The 19,052-nt window shown below is 41.4% G+C and overlaps 1 protein-coding gene and 1 long non-coding RNA gene across 9 annotated transcripts in view; one reads left to right on the top strand and one right to left on the bottom strand.

Moving 5' to 3' along the window:
• The window catches only part of LOC139795639 (uncharacterized), a 504,885-nt gene extending 492,542 nt beyond the window's left edge, over positions 1-12,343 (top strand). For all 3 annotated transcript variants that reach the window (XR_011725614.1, XR_011725615.1, XR_011725613.1), the window contains one exon: positions 12,306-12,343. This is a non-coding gene — a long non-coding RNA (uncharacterized lncRNA). The remainder of the gene's footprint in view (positions 1-12,305) is intronic.
• The window catches only part of TECRL (trans-2,3-enoyl-CoA reductase like), a 48,688-nt gene continuing 30,377 nt past the window's right edge, over positions 742-19,052 (bottom strand). Inside the window, exons 5-12 of one of the 6 annotated variants that reach the window (XM_071742550.1) lie at positions 14,924-15,039; positions 12,288-12,393; positions 10,553-10,625; positions 9,444-9,487; positions 5,801-5,858; positions 4,440-4,525; positions 3,982-4,027; positions 742-2,436 (exon numbers count right to left, since the gene is read on the bottom strand). In XM_071742550.1, coding sequence (XP_071598651.1) covers positions 2,309-2,436; positions 3,982-4,027; positions 4,440-4,525; positions 5,801-5,858; positions 9,444-9,487; positions 10,553-10,625; positions 12,288-12,393; positions 14,924-15,039 — 657 coding nt within the window. In that variant the 3' untranslated portion in view covers positions 742-2,308. The remainder of the gene's footprint in view (positions 2,437-3,981; positions 4,028-4,439; positions 4,526-5,800; positions 5,859-9,443; positions 9,488-10,552; positions 10,626-12,287; positions 12,394-14,923; positions 15,040-19,052) is intronic. The other 5 variants (XM_071742556.1, XM_071742555.1, XM_071742554.1 and 2 more) reach the window with 5 other exon arrangements.

Here is a 19,052-nt window from a genome sequence, read left to right as displayed (position 1 = left end):
GCCTTGGACACTGCCAGGGATGGGGCAGCCACAGCTTCCCTGGGAAACCTGGGACAGGGGCTCAGCACCCTCACAGGACAGAATTTCTTCCTCATGTCCAACCTAAATCTCCCCTCTCCAAGTTTTAACCCATTTCCCTTGTCCTCTCCCTACCCCTCCATGTCCAAAGCCCTCCCCCAGCTTCCTTGTAGCCCCTTCAGATATTGGAAGGTTGCTCTGAGCTCACCTGGGAGCCTCCTCTGCTCCAGGCTGAACAACCCCAATCCCTCAGCCTGGCTTCCCAGGGAGGTGCTCAGCCCTTTGAGCATTTGAGTGGCTCCTCTGGACACATTCCAGGAGCTCTGTGTTCTACAGGAGACAAAACCCGTCTCCCTCCCACCCCATCGACTAGATGATTAACTGATAAGCAGGGAGGTGAACAATTCTTGAAGTATTTCCTTTGCCTAAGATAAGTGTTGAATAGCAACTGTGTTCCTGGCAGTAGGAGTCACTCTGGAAACATGCCTTGAACAGGCTTAAAGCTACAGCCATTGTAAGCAAGAAACAGAAGTAGTTTGGGCAGTAGCCCTCCCATATGAACTATTTTAAACTGGAAGATTGCTAAAGGGGGACATTTAGTAAATATGAAATGAAAACAACCCCAGTAGCTGGAATTAGAGAACAGACAACACTCCTGTTTTACACATCTAACACCAGCTGGGGAAAAAAGTGTTTTAATAAGTGATTGAAGATGAGAGAAAATTTTTCTAAAATAGATCTTTATTAGCAGTCTGTTCAGTGTGGCTCTGGTTTTCCATCAAGAGGTATAAAAAATTATAGGTGTACATGGGTTACAAGTTAAAAAAATATGGAAAGTGGTTTATTTACATTACCAAGAAGAAACTGAGTTACAGTGGCTAATAGGACAAGTGTTGTGATTTAGGCATTAGAAGAATTTACTGGGCAAATGAACTTTGTTAGAACACTTGAGCTGGTGCAAAGGTAACAGCCTTTAGGAGACAAACTGCCTGCCTTGCTTGTGTACTACACTGTTTCTGTGAAGTTCTTTAGGCAAGGTTTTTCACTGACCTAAGGGAGCCAAAAGACATTGATATTTATGTGCAGCAGACATCGAATGAAAACTGGACTCTGAATATCCTAATACCTGTTGCAGCTGTTCTAGTTCTTTTTGACTCTGTAACAAAAATTGTGGTTTTGCATGACATGGATGCCATTAATTTGCATTTGCAGCTAAACAGAGTTTTCTTGACTCCAAAAACAAACCCAGAGAATCCCTTACAAAATAACATCCTGAAAAGCAAAGCAGAAACTTTGTAGAAATTATAGAAAATCTGGAAAGCAGATATTGACCAATTGAAGGGAAGCTGAAGCTATTGAGCAGTGTCCCTCTGAGGCAGTTCAGATACTGACTGAAATACATTTAGCAGAATACCTTTCCTTTTTGATGATCATCTGGACTCTGGTCCACCTTGTGCCCAAGAATTTCACAGTGCCTGATACAAGTCAGGTAGTGACTGCATCCAGACAAGGGGATCTTAACATACTTGCTAGTCCAGAATTTTTCTACTGCTTCCAGAACTGTTTAATGTCAGAAAGCTGGGGATGGACTTAAGTAATTTATCCAAGGTCATGCTGCAAATTAGGAGAAAGATGGAAAGCACTTAGCAAACAGTCCCCTCCTGGGATGGTGGGGCTGATCTGCCTACCTGAGAATAAAAGAGAGCCAGACCTCTGCAGTGATCAATTGAAGCCAATTTGTATGGAACAACTTGCTAAGAGATTCAATTAAAAAAGAAAGGAAGGAAGAAAAACCTCGTAAAACTCACGTAAACTGTTAAGAGCAGAGCAGTTTATCTTTGACTGATACTTTTAGAGGAGCTGAGGCAGAATGTGCTGCTTCTGTGCAGCTTAATAAAAATCAGGCTGTGAAAAATCTGATGTGAAAATCCAAGACTCTGTCAGCACCTGACACCGAACCTTGAAATCACCAGATCTAAAATCTGTTTTTTGGTTCTATCAGCATCTGTGCTCATTGACATCAGCTAAACATCCAGCCTAACATTCAACATAGCCAATTCACTTGTCCCTAACCAATTAGCTCCATTACAGAAAATCTAACTAAATCATATCTTTTATCAGGAACCAAGAATTGAAATGCTATGTTTTTTACTTAATTAAAGCTTTTCTTCTTGAACTGGGCAGAAAAAAGATATCCAGTAGTTCTTCCTCTGATCCATTTTGGTTACTGAGTGAAATGGTTTGTTCACTCTGAGTTAGCTCTTGAACTGCTCCAACTCCTGTCAAGAGCTTAGAAGATGATAGGGATCAAAGCTGCTTTTCTCCGCACCTCTGGGTAAAATCTCTTCAGGTACAGCTTGTGTTTCCTTTGGGCCCAGAGAGACATCTGGATGACCATCAGGAAAGCAAAAATTCCAACTATCAAGGAAAAAGAGGTTAAAAAAAAAAAAAAAAAAAAGGATCGTGCGTCTTCTTTCCCTGTCTGTTTTTGCGAATACAAGAGGGCTTATGGAGAAGTCTGCAGTCTGCTGTGGGCAGAGGCAAGTTAAATCTGCCCTCAGTCTCAGTTTGGTAGTTGGTGATATACCATAACCTGAGGCTCAGCCTCCATGTCAGAATTCATACAGATGATATTCACATCTATTAGACACCCCCTGTGTCACTAGGAGTTCACCATCAATCACAAGGCCTCCTTGGGCATGGTGCTGTCTCAGCACAGAATTACCCATCGCCACTCTTGACTAATTTCCTGGTCTTCTTTCCACCTGTAACACTTCTTTGTTTTTACCTCTGGCTCCCCACCGCAGGAGAGATCTGTGCTGTCACTTTGTTGCATGGAGGGAGAGCTCGGCCTTGGAACAAGCAGACAGTGGTGAGCTGCCGGGCAGTGAGGTCTCCCAAAGCCTGACCACTGTAGATACCCGGGCTCCTGCTCTGGTTTTCAGGAACTACTAGGTGGTCTCTTGGGTACCCCTCCCTTCAGGCTGAGAGGCACCGAAGGGGGTATGCTTTTAGAGATGCTTTTTGCAAATTCATTATCCTTTCTGCCTTACAATGAGCTGAAGGATCAGAAACGTTCATCTGGAATCTCATCAAGCTAGGTTTGTGACAATTATGACAAGGATGCGTGCACTGAGTGTGTTGCTGCTCCCTGCCCTCATAATTGTAGCCCTACAGTGTCTCCAAGTTTTCAGATAATTTCCATACCAGAGCCCAAAGGGCAAAAATATTCTATCTTTTCAATCAACGTTTTGCATTGATGCAGTTTAATCCACTTCTGAAATTGCCTTCTTTTTCATTTGTAAACCATGTGGGGCTGCTTTTTGCAAGTAACTTTTATACGTTTCAATTTTGGAATGGAAAAATTATTAAAAAGTTAATATTTTGGAGAGCTCAGGCCCAGGGACCATATTTGTGTGGATATTGAGGTCTCTGAGGATGCAGGGAAGAATGGAGCAAAAGCTGCAAATGCTTCAAAGTAGGCTGCTGTTACGAGCTTGCTGCCTGAAATAAGCAAACAGGGAAATGCTACTAGGAATGTGTGTGTCTTTCTGCTTTTGAAATAATAAGTACATCTGGTTTGCCACTGTTAGAGATATTATTCCAGGTTTACAGTGCAAGTAAGTTCTCCTGTATCAAAAATTAGTGACTGTAAATGAAGAACACCAACTTCTTTTTTTTTCTAAATTTCAAAGTCTGTTTCCAAAATGGAAACAGAAGAAACAACAATATTTCACAAAAGCAGAGAGAGCTGATTTTCATCAAAAGGAAGGCTTCAGTAGTGTTTGTGCTCTCCACAGTTTTCTTAGGGCAGCACTTTGAAGGTTTATACAGTTATGTCACAGGGGTGATTGGATGGCAGTATTTCTTATGTCATACGTTTTTTTGGCAAAATTTAGATTTCCAGATTTTGCTACCTCAAACAGCAATTCAGAGGCTATCTTCATTATGTTTCAAACATACCTGGCAAGGTTTGTGTCATCACTGTGAAACTAATCCAAGACCCAACCTGTTGAAAAGGAAAAGGCACTGTTTATTGTATACTTCATGTAAAGCAAAATACCAAGATGTCAAAAGTGTCCACTTTCCCAAAATCTCCCCCAGCAAAAAGAGTGTGATACTTGTACTGGAAATGGGAGAGGAAAAAAACAGCCAGAAAGGGGCACCTCAAATGTGCTGGTTGGAGGTAGGAGAGATGGGTGGTGAACTCTTGGATCACTGGGGAGTTTGTGGAGGGTAATACACAGAGAAGTCACGATACTGATATGAGGAAAGAGAAGGGTCTGGTGGAGAAACATACATACAGAACATAATGACTGATGTGCAGAGGAGGGGCGTGGAGGTGCCACAGATTTTCTGCAGGCAAGGGCTGAAACAGTCACTACCTACCCTGTGCATGCAAGCAGAAGAAAATAATGTACCTCATAGGTATAGTTGGGACAGGATACCAGAAAGAAGAGCCACGTGAAGGGATTGTAGGTTGGACTTGGAAAACAGGCTTTACTTCCTTTATGAAAGAAAAGGAAAGAAAAGGAAAAAAAAAAAAAAAGTGGCCAAACAGACAAAACCAGTTTTGGTACAGGGAGGGAAATTGAGCATTATTGCAGCTTGCCTATGTAACAGTCATCCCTTTGACCAGTGCTCCTAAAGGACAGCTTATTAAAAAAGTTTCAGTGACAGCTTCTAGGTAGCAAAAGCTGTGTTTACTCTAGTGAGAATGCAAGCCATGTGTCCTGGCATGTCCAAAGGATGCAACCGTGGTTTAGTGGAACAGAGACAAATATTTTAGTGCAGACTAGCCAGCAGGTGAGGGCTAAGAGCTCTCCTCTGGGATATAAAGGATGCAGCTGTATCATAGTCAGCTTGACTTAGGAATATGAACCTCTTGCCTCCTCATCCTTCCTCTCAGGGTAGCACAGGAAAACAATTCCAGAGCTAACAGCATGACTCTCTACAGCCACTGATAATGCTCACACAAAATTACACATCCACGACACTTCATTTTTAAGTTCTGGCAACAATTTCATACTCAGTAGGCACTGAGATCTCAGATTAATTATTTGGCTCTTGTTGCTTTTAAACTGAATTAAGCCCTTTGTAACAAACAAAACAATCCCCTGCCTACCTGCATCACATCAAAAGCTTTATAGAATAGACACTGACTTCAGGCTGCGAAGTTGATCATACAATAGGAAAGTGTTTTCTTGAATAGGGTGTTACAGTGTGAAATTATGCTATTATCTAAACAGACATTTTCCTTTCTACTATATATATAGTATAACTTTTTTTCTCATGGTACAAAAAACACTGAAAACTCATGGTTGGAAGAGGCTTTTAAAAGCATACATATACATTAGTGTCTGTGTAATTATTCCTGAGCCTATCTTTGTGTGTTTGTTTGTCTGTGTGTGCTTGTGTACCTTTGCAAGAGGTGCATGTACCTAAGAACTCTAGTTTAAAAGTTCTTAAAACTTATTTGAAGTGGAATTCTTTGTTGTCAGTCAACAGGATGTTTTAAAGAGCTTCCACATTCATACCCATATTGAAATTGCAATCGTGTATAATGAGGATAGATTTGCTATAAGCTTTGAGACAACAGCCTTCTTACTAACGTCTCCTTGTCACCACATTTATTTTGAAGATGTTATCCTGGTGGCATGGTACCTATTTCATCTTTCTTTATTCTGTGGATGCAGATACATATATTACTGTATACCAGCAGAAGATGGATAGGTTAGGCGTACTTCAGCCTTAAATAGACAATCAGGAAACAAAGACAGACCTGAGTGGTTTTGGTGAGCTAAAACTACGTTGATAAAGTGATTTCCAGCTTCACACATCTGCAAAACAAAAACATGTTTTCAGCTGCATGCCTGAAACGCTGCAGTAACTGTGTTGCAGTGCATGACCAGAATCCCCTTTTTGCAGTTTAGTCTCTGTTTCCAGAAAATACTGACTCCAAAAGGACTCTCGCATGTGGAATACTGTCTGTGATCTCTCTCAAACACGGTCTGGGGGGAAAGCCCGAGTATCAGCTCCGTAGATCTCGGTGCCAGCAGACCTTCAGTGTGCTCAGCATGGTTTGGGCTAGGAAGTTAAGAGGCTCCCTGAAGTCTAAAGCAATTAGCAAGACACTTTTCTGAAATGAATGTCATTGTCTGTCGGGATTTGAATTTAATCCAGCCTGCAAAGAAACAGGTGGAAAGCTGATCACTGGTTTTGTGAAGCTGTTGATGTGCCTACCCCCTTCTTACATAGCCTTTCAAAGACATTCAGCAGAACACCCCTGTACACCACCAGTTCCTGAGCCCAGTACCCAGCTCTCATGGTAAGGAGAGAAGAAAGAAAGGAAAAATAGGGTGAAAAAACTGGCAGGGGTTCTCTGAAGGGCAGAGTGGCTGAACGTGTAGTAGCTGTGAGCTCATGAATGCCAGGGTTATTCCTAGTTCTGCTGTTCTCTTGTTGTGCCATTCCCAGCGCTAGCCAACCTCTCAAACTTGGCCTTTCATGTTTAGGTGGTTTAAACCTCTGGGAGAGGTACCACTTCTCCCTGCTTGGTTATACAGCGTGTACTACAAGTCTGATAAAGGTTTGCTTTTGGTTCTTCATCAATTACAACTACTGGAGAAACCAATTCAAGTACTATCCAAGTTTAAAGTGGGAACTGGTAGGAAAACCAGTTTCAGTTCCAGAAAAAGAGAAAAAAAAAAGCGCCTCTCAGCACAGCAGTGTAATTTTGTATTTTTTCATTTTTTCCCCTGCTTTATGAAGAAACCCAAAATGCTGTTTACATTTCAATTTCAGGCTGAATTGAATTTTTTCGGGATTTTAAGACTGATTTCTCCTCCCAAATTGACAAAAGGCAGTGTTAAACAGGTGTGTTTTCCTACCCCATTTGTCAGTCTAAATTTTACAAGGCTGAAAAAAACAAACTATAATAAAAAGGAAGAGTGCTAAAACCTAGAGATGTTAAAAGTGTAAGATGACAATATTAATACAGAAAAGAAGAAATATGAAAGCTGTTTTTTAAAGCCAGTTCTGAAAGTCATCCATAACAACCTTCAATTAAAGCTAATTGAAAACAGTATGTTACTTCATTTTATATTGAAATATGCCATAATCTGAAAGGACATTGTAGGTAGCATTGCTGAAGAATTTTCCACATTTTGGCAGAGTGATTTCTGTGGGCTTTCCTAGGAATCGGTTCCATTAGCAAAGCTGTTACTCTGCATAGATGTATAGTCACGGGTCACATCCTGCAGTCCTTTCTTGTTTTTAATTACAGCTAACTGGCTGTCATCTATCATAAACACCAGGTGTAAAGCTCTAAATTGCCACGAAAGGGAATCTATTAAAAGTTATCATATCAGAAGCTGTAATAGCCAAAGTGATAGAAGTAATTATCATTTACATACTTCCACTTATGGTCTAGGAACATGATTGTTTCTGATTACTATTATTTTAAAGAAAGAAGTTTCAAAGTTAAAAGTGGTTTTGTAAAACACTTTGTACTGAAACATGCAGTGCCTATGCTGCTGTGGAGCAAGAGAGATTCACATACTGTAGTTAACATTTACTAATTCTGTCATCAGTTCTTAAGTAAAACAAGCAAAGGGCATTTCTTCAGGGATTTTTACTGGCATACCTTTGACTCTGCAGCTGCATTCTGCTGTAATTAGCTCATGTTCCCCTTTAGAAATGTGGCTGCTAATTCTCTGTGTCAAGAAATACTGCTGAATGTAACCTGGTCCTTCCTCAGTGTCTCAGGTATGAAATATGGGGCAGTGGGAAACAGCAGAAAAAAGGATTACCGTGTTTATAATAATAAAATATTCAAGTCTACGTACTGTTTCCCCTCTTTATATCCTATGTGTACCCTATGAGAAAAAAGTCCCTGCAAAGCTTAGAGTAATTTCTCTAAATCTGAGAATCTTCCAGAAGGGCCTGCTGACACTCTTCAGATCAGGCAGTGCTGTTGTTTACAGCAGCTGCAAATGAATACTCTTGAATCAGGATATGGGATAAAGACAAGCTTTAAAAGAGGGAGAGATAAGAAATCTTCCAAATATTTTATTCATATGTTTTAGGAAGCTGTGAAAACAGCTTCAAATTATTTTTTGTGTTGCTGTTTTAAATATATTGTCTGCGAACCTGCCAGAACGAGGTCTGAAAGGAAAGGTTTTGAGTTTCCAAGGGTGGGAAGTTTTCAAAAGAGCTGCAAGAGCTCAGATCACAGAGCAGGTGCAGAGGCAGATCTGGAGGGGATGGTAATATTTCATAGTAAATACCCCAGCAGGATTCATCTCTTTGTTTGATGGCAGCGTTTTCCACAAAAGCTATAGCAGGGTGTGTGACATTGAGGAGAGAAAGGATGCTTCATTAGAAAAGGAGGTTCTTTTCTAGACAGGGATTTTGATGTTGGCACTGAATATTCGGTGAGCAGTTTGCATGTTTTCCCCTTGAGGTTGGGAAGGCTGCAGACAACAAGGCTCAGGGTGCCTCAGCCTCCTGTCTCTGTGTGCAGGATTATTGCTTTGGGCTGCAGAGCCTAGCTGAGCACCTAAACTTCTTCAGAGGAGTAATTAGGCTTTGCTGTACCTCCTTGGGGCAGGAGAGGTTGAGACCTGCATGCCAATCCCCGGAGACAAACATTGCCAAAACTCATCTTTTAGGGTCTGAATTTACAGAAGCATTTGCTTATTGCTAAGGAGCTGTTTGGTTGCTTTTCTGAACAATGTTTGCCTGAAGGTGCCTGGGGAGTTCCTATCCTGTCTACTGGTTGTATTCTGGAAACTGATCTATATCCGATTTCAAATGGGGCTGACTCTTCTGGCTACTGACCCATACTGACTCAGCATTCCATTCTGAAGTGCCCATAGCCCATAGAGGGCAAAAGAGGATGCAGGTGTCTGCCTAAGAATTTCTTACTGAGCCTCTGTATCACTCTGTGGTTATGTTCATTCAGGCATCAGGTCAGGCAGTCTCAGCCATCCCTCGTCACCTGTGGTTTCCTTGCCCTAACCCACTTTGGAAGGGGTTGGTTTTAATAGCTGTTGAGGTTAAGTTATTCAGAGTACACAGAAATATTACAAAGTCTCCTTAGGAAGTAATGCTTCAGTGTTTTAAAAATTGCAGGTCTAAATATTAGTATTTTTATGTAATTATAAGAAATAATAATGACGATGATGTTCTTCTGGCTCTTAGATACACTACTTCACATTAAGCTCTCTACAGGTAAATACCTACTCGAAAACTTCCTGGCCTAGAAACCTTAGTAGGTTGTCACTAAATCCAGTGTAAGGACAGAGAGCTGTGGGCATGTACCTACATATTTATACAAATACACAGCAGAAATATTGCATTTTTGTAAGTTGTGAGTTTCTCCTATTCCACAGTCATTAATAAAACTTTATTTTTGTACGTACCAGAAAAGCAAGAGCAGCAAAAGAAACTTGTCTGTGGCCAAATGCTAGAAAATAGAATGAAATTAGAAATTGCATTTTATGGCATGCACATGGCTTGCTATGGAAGAAATTATTCCAGTGCTGAGAAGCAGGAATGCTTCTTTCCTGACAGGCCTGCAGAAAGAATGGATACAACCACACACAATTATGAAGATGAGGCAGAGAGTGACAGTGCTCTAGAAATGCCAGTCTCTTCACCACTGACTTCAAGGCAGTTTTCACCACGCTTGCTAGTATTTGTCACCTTCATATATCCAAGTGCTTTCTCAGAGCAGGTGGTGGTGTTAAATTCCTTGAAAAGGGGAGATGTGAAGATCAGTGGCACACCCAAGCTGAAAATTACAGCCTTACCCATAAGCAGAGAACCTAAGACATAACCTATCCATTAGCTTTTTGTTGTTTTTTCTCAGTCTCCCCATGCAAGAACTATGTTTAGCTTTTGGAATATTTACTTTCCCTTTGCCTGCCCTGCCCTTTTTGCTGTTGTCACCAGACCACTGTGGTGCTGTATCATGTTCGCTTACCAAGGTTTGCAGTTTTCAAATCTCGGTCATGGCTGAAGGACACTAACCACGAGTGTGTACCTCACTTCCCTGACCAAGTCTCACTGAGGACCCTTTTCCTCTGGCTTGCACAAAAAAAAAAGGCTTTTTATCAGCAGCTTTTGATTGACTGGTAATCAGAAAAAAAAATATTTTCATGGACAGGGTGTATCATTAGCAAGTAAACATCTCCTCCAAGAACAGTCAGTTCTAGCTCTCTCCTGTATTCTTAATACAAATATTGTGAAGATAAACAAATACACTGATCTGTCTTTTCTCCGTTTAGCCAATATTTCCAGCTTATATCCCTGGAACTGGCCATTGCTGAACAGGAAGGTACTCCAGTGGCAGTGAAGGAGTGCCTCCCACCCAGCAGTCATCCTTGTGACAGGGGGTAAAGGCTAACCTCTGGCTAGATCAGTCATTTCATCTCACATGGGGTCACCTATTAATTTGGGAGCGATTAAGGTTGCATACCAAAAACTTTCAAATCAGCATCAGTATTTTGTCGTACTTATCCATACGTACAGGGTGGTGTGTACTGGGGGTGGTTGATGTAGTATGCAATCCAGGAAGTGAATCCCCAGTAAAAGGCACAGCCCTGCAAGGGACAAAAGATTATTTTCTATTTTATTTCTAATTATTATTATTATTTTCTTGAAAAGGACAATAAGCAAGTACAAAACGTAAGTTTATGAATATAAATTCTGGTTAAGTGCAAACCCCAAGTAATCATTGAAAGACCTTACAGTGGTTTCTTCAGTCACAGAACATATACAGTGTAGATTTTTTTTATTATGTTGAAGTGTTTTATGCCTGTTGTGGGAATTGACGTTTGTTTTCTTCTTCTTTGATTGTGGTGCTGGAGGGCACATTTCTCTGAGCTATACTATTAAAGATGTGTGGCTGATAAAAGCAGCTGAGCTATTACTATACCTTAAACTCTACATTTCCAAGCAAGGCACAGCTAGCCAAACAGAACACTAAGCCAGCCAAGACTGTATTTTAAAAAGTGTAAAACTGAATAGGACTGGTTTAACCCTGGCAAAAAAAAAAAAAAAGGCACACAGTCCCTATAAAGATGTTTGAGCTACACACCCATGGATTCAGTCCCACTTCATCCCCTTTTTGAAAAGCAGCACCCCTGATGCCTTTGCAGCTGCCATGGGCTTGGGAAAGCCCAAGGAGAGATAATGTGATCATGTTCTTACCCTGTGTAGTGGGTCTCTGCTCCTGTTTGTACACGGCAAAACCAAAACCAAACAGCTGAAACCATCCTGGAGACTGTATCCAGGCTCTGTGAGGGCTCATGAGTTAAAGGTCCCATGCTCAGTACCTTCTCAGGAAGAGCAGTGTGCTGGGACAGGCTACAGCAAGTCAGGCTTCCTTTTTTTTAATATTTTCATGTGATGCCAGTGTGGTACATGCACCACAGACATGAGAGAACAGTAGTAGCTGTGAGTCTTTAACTCCCGGGAGCATAACTCAGTTTGGAAATGGCACCCTGTTTTAGCCTATGTTCCCTTTTTGTTGTTGTTTTGTAAAACAGTATCTGTATCAGTGCATCTCATTATCTCCTTTTCTGAGTGCAGTAGAGTTTAACCTCCCATTATCTCTGTCATAAAGACCTTAAATGTATGGCAAAACTTTTAAAGGAAGGGTCTTGAAATCACACTGAGTGGGATGGGGGGGTGGTATGAAATGACCAAAAGTGAGTATGTGAAATAAAATAAAGATAAGCCTATGAGTAATGACACACAGTTCAAATTCAGGAGCATTTAACAGACAGATTTTAGGACAGCTCGGTATCTTCCTTCCTGAGGCCTCCACCTATAGGAGGATAAATTTCTTTTTCTACTTGTAGTTTGATTTTAGCTTCCAAATGCAAGGGTTTTCTCTTGCTCTGTATTTATATTGCACCGAAGAAGCAGAGTGTGGTTTCTGTCAGCAAGCACTGCTGAATGTTGCAGCAGTATATCTCATTATAAAATAGCATTCAGTCTGAAAAATATCCTGGGCATGACAAACAGCTTCTTGGGTGGATGAGTCAAAGGAGCATTGACATGCAGGAGCTAAAATGGACATTGATTTCAGTTCATGTCCTTGGGAGCATGACCCTGAAATTCCTTCTACACATGTATTTTGACTAATCATGCTTGCTGAAGCTAGAAAATAAAATATTTCTTATATTCCTATCTTATTTCAAGGACTGCTTTGATATGAAGATATTCTCTCTTATACAAATTGATAAACACATTGTCACCTTTATCATGTTTTTCAGAGGAGTGTGCCCTCCGGAAAACTTGTGAACAAATAATGTCTCCAGAAGATGTCTGATGTAGTGTAAACAATGGCAGAAGCACGCCAAGCTGGAAGGAGAAAAAAAGAAGAAATTGAGGTAAGTGAAAGATTGCTTTTTATTACTGCACTGCTTAATGTCACAAAAGGAATTAGGACTAATATTCAAAAACTGCAGAGTCACGCTGAAATTGTGGGATTTAAGATATTGTCTTAATTGAAGCATCTGGAACCTAAGATTAATGGAGTCATTTTCAGTGTTGTACAAAGTTGCTTTCATTTTGCAGGGAGGCAACTTATTTTTGCTAGCCTTGAATTAAAGAATGCTCCTTCAGCTCTGAATGTGATACATAGCCCTGACAAGACACTGAAATGGGACAGCTGCCTATGTAAGCAGGCATCTGCCTTGCTTTTCCAAAGACATCTCCCACATTTTTAAGGCCATCTTAACACTCCTGTAGAATGTGTCTGACATCTAAAAGCATTCTGAATATCTTCTGAATGGTTTCCTTGTCCTTTGCCAGCTCAAGTAGCTGTATGGAAGTAGTTTGTGTTTCATTTCCTTGTGGACGCAAAATTAGATTTTGTTGCAAAGTTAATCCGTTCTGATGGCTTTTTTGTTGCCTGTTACAAAGAAATGAGGTAATTGTTGTAGAAATTATTATAATGGTTCTCTTTTGAGGAAGATTATGAAACAATAACAGGCACTGCTGATTTGCTTCTGAGAATGAGTTTGAGTTTATATAGATTGAGTTTCAGAAACAAATGTCAAGAGTGATTCCTGGTGGCATTTTATCTTGGTTACATTTACTGTATTACCAGAGTCTGTCTCACTGCAAACCAATTATAAGACATAACAGAAAAGTGGTTTTCAGCATGTGAAATCTCAAATGCTGTTGTTACACATCTGGTATGGTAGCCAAAGATTAAACAATTTCAAAGTAATTAAACTAGAAAGAGTTGAGCTAAGAAAATTTCAAACACTTAGTGACTCATCCAAAGTCTGGAGCAAACTTTTAGCTTTGTTGGGAATTTTATAATTAACTTGGCTTAGGATGGGGACCCCAGATGAACCCACTGGAACGATTACGCACTTTGCCTTTGCCCACTGAAGAAAAAGGTATAAGTATTGCTGGCTCTTCTGTGCTACCAGGAGCTCTGTCCTTTTAAGTGTGAGCAAGAGAAGGAAAGCAAGCATCTTACAACTCTGGATTAGAATTCAATTATTCTGTTTTCTCATTCCCAGCTCCACTAACTCCCTTAATGTCTCTCCAAGTCCCTGTTCTTCCATCTGCAAATGCTGTAAGCTTGCTGTGTTTCTCTGTTGTGTAACAGCTCCCTTGATTCTGCAATCATAGCGTGGGAAAAGTGCTGTGGCGAAGTTGCTTGAGGTTCCTGGTTCCCTGTGTGCCTTCCCACTTCCAGTGCTCCAATTTAGGCATCCGACAGGCTTTTCATGGTCACATTCCACCCTTCTGCCAGGCACTAATCCCCCAGAACGGGGACAGTCACAGTGAATAGAAGTGCGAAAGTTCTCAGCTTCCTGGTACGTGAATCACCATCCAGTTGGTGGTGGCAGTGCCTTGAGCCTCCTGTGCGGCTATGGTGTCTTGCTGCTGTCCACGTTCTTCTCTGTCACAGTTCTTAATCCCCTAATTGATCAGGTCTGCTTTGTTTCTTCCAGAGTCCTCCAAAAGGCTTGAGTTGAAGGTCATAAAAAGCTATCTTGGTTGGCTGTCCTCTCTTCCTTGCACTTGGCATGCTCTTGAGTTTTAGCAGAGTAAGCAGGTTGCGTGTCCTTGTGGTCAGTTCACGCTGAGTTGTATTGGAGCTGTTTAGTTTTCCTTGTTAACCCTACTGTTTTGGTGATGGAGAGAGGCAAAGTTTCTGGTTTATGCTTACATATGAGGTCCTTTGATTTCTTTCTCTACAGCTAAATACAACCATGCTCTTCACTGTTCTGTAACAGTGGCTGAGCTTCTATTTTTGTTTGTCACTTCAGTGTTTTACTCCTTAAAAGTTTTTCAGAACTCAAATGTGTTGCATATAACCCTGGAGATCAGTTACAGTTTGTAGGTTAGTTTAAAAGTTTGGATTAACAGTTCTGAATTCCCATGGTGCTTCTTTTGAGTTTCTCAGCTGTTAACAATGTGCAGACCTCTCATTTCTTCCTTCTTGTGCTTAGTTGAGAGCTGGCATGGGGGTAGTTATCTTCTGTGCTGGCTGCTGATGCTATTCATCTTACAAGTGGCAATGCACTGTTAACAGACTGGCTGTGGGACACCTCAAGTCCTGTCCTCTCTTCTCTGTCAAGTATGACTTTGGGTGCTGTGTTTATCATTTTACCTTCTGTTCATGCTGTGTGTCTAGAGTGCAAACTATTTAGGGAAAATACTGCATCTCCCACTGTGACCAGGGCTCCCATTTTTGGTCAGATGGATGAGTGCTGCTAAAATGCCAAAATGCTATTGATAAGAACAATCTGAAACTCCCACTGACTCTGAGGCCAGGCATGCAGCTTCACACCCCCGTCACCTCCTCAGTCTCCATCCCTCTGGCTCCCTGTCCTCCAGGAAAACTGTTCATGCAAGTGTCACTTACTGAACCACAGGGTGACGGAAGTTCTTCGTACTTTCCACTTGATCATAAATAGTTGAGAGCCGAATGTAAAACAGCAGATATATTAAAAGAGGGCCACTGTATTCTGTTAAAAAAAACTAGGAATATAAAAGAAAATAGCTGTGTCAGGCTAGGAAATAGTACCAGTAAATGCATGAGAAAAAGAATACCTCTATCCACAACACCTATTCATCCTTCAAATATGATTTTGGCTTTGTTTTGAGGACTTAAATGACAGTTTTTTCTGCTGCCTCTTTAGAAAGGAGTAAAATCTGTCAAGAAAACGAGAGAGAGTTTTCTGTCCAGAGCATGAACCCAGTCAGAAAAGCTTCAGGGAAAGTGGTCAAAATCAGAGTTCTCCTCTTCATACTTTTGACTGTGCCATCAGACACCTTTTGGAAATCTAAATAACACTGAAAATCAAGGCCCAAAAGCAGAGGGCAACTTGCTTGCTGCTGGTGTTTTCTGTATTTAAGTTAAAAGCCAAGCTTCCAAGAAAGAGACAGACTCATTTTTGAATCCTAATTGCTAGCAGAGACATTTGGAAGGATCATTGCTTGAAATTAAGTGGTGGGTGAAAGCCTGGCCCTTCCTGCCTACTTTATGAGCCTTTGTTTGTGTGACTGAGCGGGTCTCCTCCCTGTGCTGGCATCAGCAGAAGCAGCCTGTGGTGGCAGACTGGACTAATAAGTTACCCTGTAAAACAGAAAGAAATATTTTTATCTCCCCACTGTCACCCGTGCTACCCACAGAGAGATGAAAGGAGATAGAGGGACAGGGAGAGAAGGTGATGCCATGAGTAACTCTCAGTTTATGTTCTGGGTTTGGCTTGGTACAGCTAGTATTGCTTTTTGTCAGGGCACACTCTTAAGCTACAAACAGCTGGAGGAAGTAAAACATAGTTGGAGTGATGTGGTTTGATCATCTGACCCACAGGAATGAATCTCAGAAAAAAATGGAAATGGTCAAGTCCTACATATCTATGAGGACCAGCAACTGGCAAATCAGAACTCAAGTGCATAGTATTGCTTAAGGGATAAAGACTCACAGCTAATGGGTAGTGTGGCTTTACTGTGACCATTTGCATTTCTATAGAACTGTAATGGATAAAATACCTGTGGCTTAAGGAAGCAACACTGAATTTAGACTATCTTTCCCAAAAGTATTATTTGACAGGCAGTCTGACCCCCAGTGTGCTGTTCCTCTAATTGCTCCTTGGAAGAGCTTTGAAACAGGTTTTCCTGCAGAAATATTCCACAGTTAGGTTTCCTTAATTTAAGACCCTCTGTATGGTCTCTTCTCCTGTATTACAGGAGGAAAATTTAAAAAGTGTTCACCTTTCATAGCAGGACTGACTCCAAAAGTAACAGACTTTGGTATTCCCTACCAGGGAAATAAATTCTCTTTTGTTCCATGTGACATGATGATTTCAGGGCTCCATTTAGACTATGCATGGTCCCAAGAGCAATTGTGTGTGTGTGTATGAAAACAACATTAAATCAAGGAGTGTCTAAGAGCCCACAGGTTTGTGGAACACACCGCAGCCAAGGGCTTACCAGTGTTTTGCCCTAATAGCAGTTGTATGTGCTTATTCCTAACTGTTTGTGAGCTCACTGCGTGGGTTTACTCTGCAAGCACTGTAAGGGAACAGCCTCTGCCATCAAAACCTAATGCACTAAATACAGACAGTGGTAGTATAGGACACAGAGGTGCAGGTAATATGTTCTGGGAGGTCAGCATAAGAGCCTGGAATGAGCTTCAGTGTAGCTTTTTCTCTCAGACATGAGTTGCACCGCAAAAGCCACCCGTAACTGCCTGCTTTTATCATCTGTTTGGCATGAACAAAGTACAGAGCTGCCAGGAAGAGTCTGGCAGGGCTTAGTATTTAGCTGTAGTCGCTTGTCATTGCACCAAGTGTTCTCTCCTTACCTCCTGGCTGATTTTAGATGCTGAAAGAGGAAGGAAAGATTCAGGATTTTATAAAAAAGTCTTCATTCAACAGCCAAAGCTACCAGCCTTATGATACCTGAATGTCCTGCAGACATTTGCCTTTGTCATAACTGCATCACAGGGCTGGAACATAGTCACCATCACTAGCATTGTGTTCTAGACAATGAGGTTCAAGTTGCTGCACTGGTTCCTTGGGATTGTTTTGGTTTTTATTATATTTTAAGTGATTTTTGGTCTGTTTCCCTCTGTTGCATGCCCCATGCTGCAACCTCCACTTTCCTTTTCTGGTCCACTGATTTTATATTAATCAGAAATTAGAACTGAGTTCCAGAAAGGCAAGAAGAGAAACTCTGCTAAAAAAATCTCACAAGTTCAAGTGGGGGGAAGGGAAAGTAGTCTTAAATTAACACAAAATGACAATTATTTCTGAGCATTGGCAATTAAAGACAAGCACCATTCTTTCACTATCGATTCTCAATGAATATATGCAATTAAGCCTACCTAATATCTTCATACGTATCCAATAGCTAATTGTTGGGCTTGGGGAGTTATTAGTTGTGTTAAGGTTCAGTTCAGCCTGTAATTTTTACAGGTGCTCAAAAAGCCTACAAAATTCTGAAGATAGCCGTTCTGCTGAAAAATAATCCAGTTTAAACAAAGCCCTGAAAAGAGTAACATCGTAACTTTTAGTTTATGGAGAAAATAAATATTTTGTATAAACTAAAAAGGTGATCATTTAAAGCACAGAGCATTTTTCTTCTACAGACTTCATGTAAAAAACATGAAGTGTTTACAGGACAGTTTTGTCTTTACCAGCCTGTGGGCCTGCCTAGATTGCGTTTACGTATTTGGTGCAGCTAAATAGGGTGATCCATAGTAAACACAATGATCTTTTCCTGGAGGAGCAGTACCTCTTTGTTACAATGTGCATAGCTGAACAGAATTTAGCTGAAGGAAGAGAACAGGAGGTGCCCTTCTTCTCACAGCTGCACACTGTTCTTGTTGTCTTGCTAAGGGTGCAGTTCTCCTGCCTTCTGTCTCTCCAGCCACCTGGCTCGAGCTTTCTGTGCGCCTCTTATTCTGAGTGGCACAGAGAAAGTGATGTTTCTGAACGGAACTTCTCCCAGGAATGAGCCTCGCAGAGGATGCTGAATTCAAACTTCTTTAACAGTAATACCCAATCTGGAAACCTTCACTACATAAACAACAAAATGGAGATCTGGAATAGGTCCAAAACAACCCCTAACATAGGCATCCCCATCGTTCAAGGGATGGTGACACAAGTGGGAAAACACCCCAGGATAGCTCATCCTCAGACCTTGCCTGAGCCAGACTGTGCCTGCTGCTTTTATCTCTGCAGGTGACCAGGTGGGTAACACCTTGCTGAACTGGGTAACAACCCGGTTTGGAATTATAATCCTACATTGCAGAGGGTGTATTTAGGGGCAGATGAGTGCAGCAGGGATAAAAGGAACTCTTTAAAGTTGTTTCCGGGAATGTGAGGTGAATTTTCTGGCTGGCAGGGGCAGCTGGCACAGTGCCTGACAGCAACCCAGCACAACGACTGCAGGGAATGGGAAGATTTTTGTTAATTAATTGTACTGTGTGTACTGGTTGGGAAAAGACAGAAAAGGATAAAAGGAAGGTATAAACAGAAGGGCTGGAGCAGAGGGAGTCCAAAAACAGTCCGGCAGAACCTTTATGACGGCCCATGGGTCAGCCATCTTCACAGGAGGGCATCAGCTAATTCCTTTCCCTAGCATTTATGGTGTGCCCTTTCTGTAAGGGCACAGCACTGCCTGTCTGGGATCATGTTGCCTTTTGGCATAGTCTCTCACATTATCTCGTTATGACAAGCTGCAGAGCAGAGCTGAGGAAAGGCCATACAGCCTTTTCCATACTGATCCCTTCCCACGGATCTTTCCATGCCATGTAGGGGCAGTTTCCCATTTCATCAGTTCCAGTCATGATGTTTTCTCTTCCCCTGCCAGCAGGATGACCAGGTCCAAGCAGTGGAAGCAGAGGCTGGAATGTGAGGATGCTACCTGCAGCTGGGGCAATGACTTATTGCCTGAAGCTCTAGGCACAGCAAGAGATACAAAATAGCTCAAGCACGTTTTAGGTAACTTTGGTGGAAAGCAGATGCAGTATATAAATTATC

This window comes from Heliangelus exortis, chromosome 4 (genome assembly GCF_036169615.1).
Source record: "Heliangelus exortis chromosome 4, bHelExo1.hap1, whole genome shotgun sequence".
Classification (NCBI taxonomy): domain Eukaryota; kingdom Metazoa; phylum Chordata; class Aves; order Apodiformes; family Trochilidae; genus Heliangelus; species Heliangelus exortis.
The sequence above is the reverse complement of the archived record's forward strand: the minus strand, read 5'-3'. Positions and strand labels throughout refer to the sequence as shown.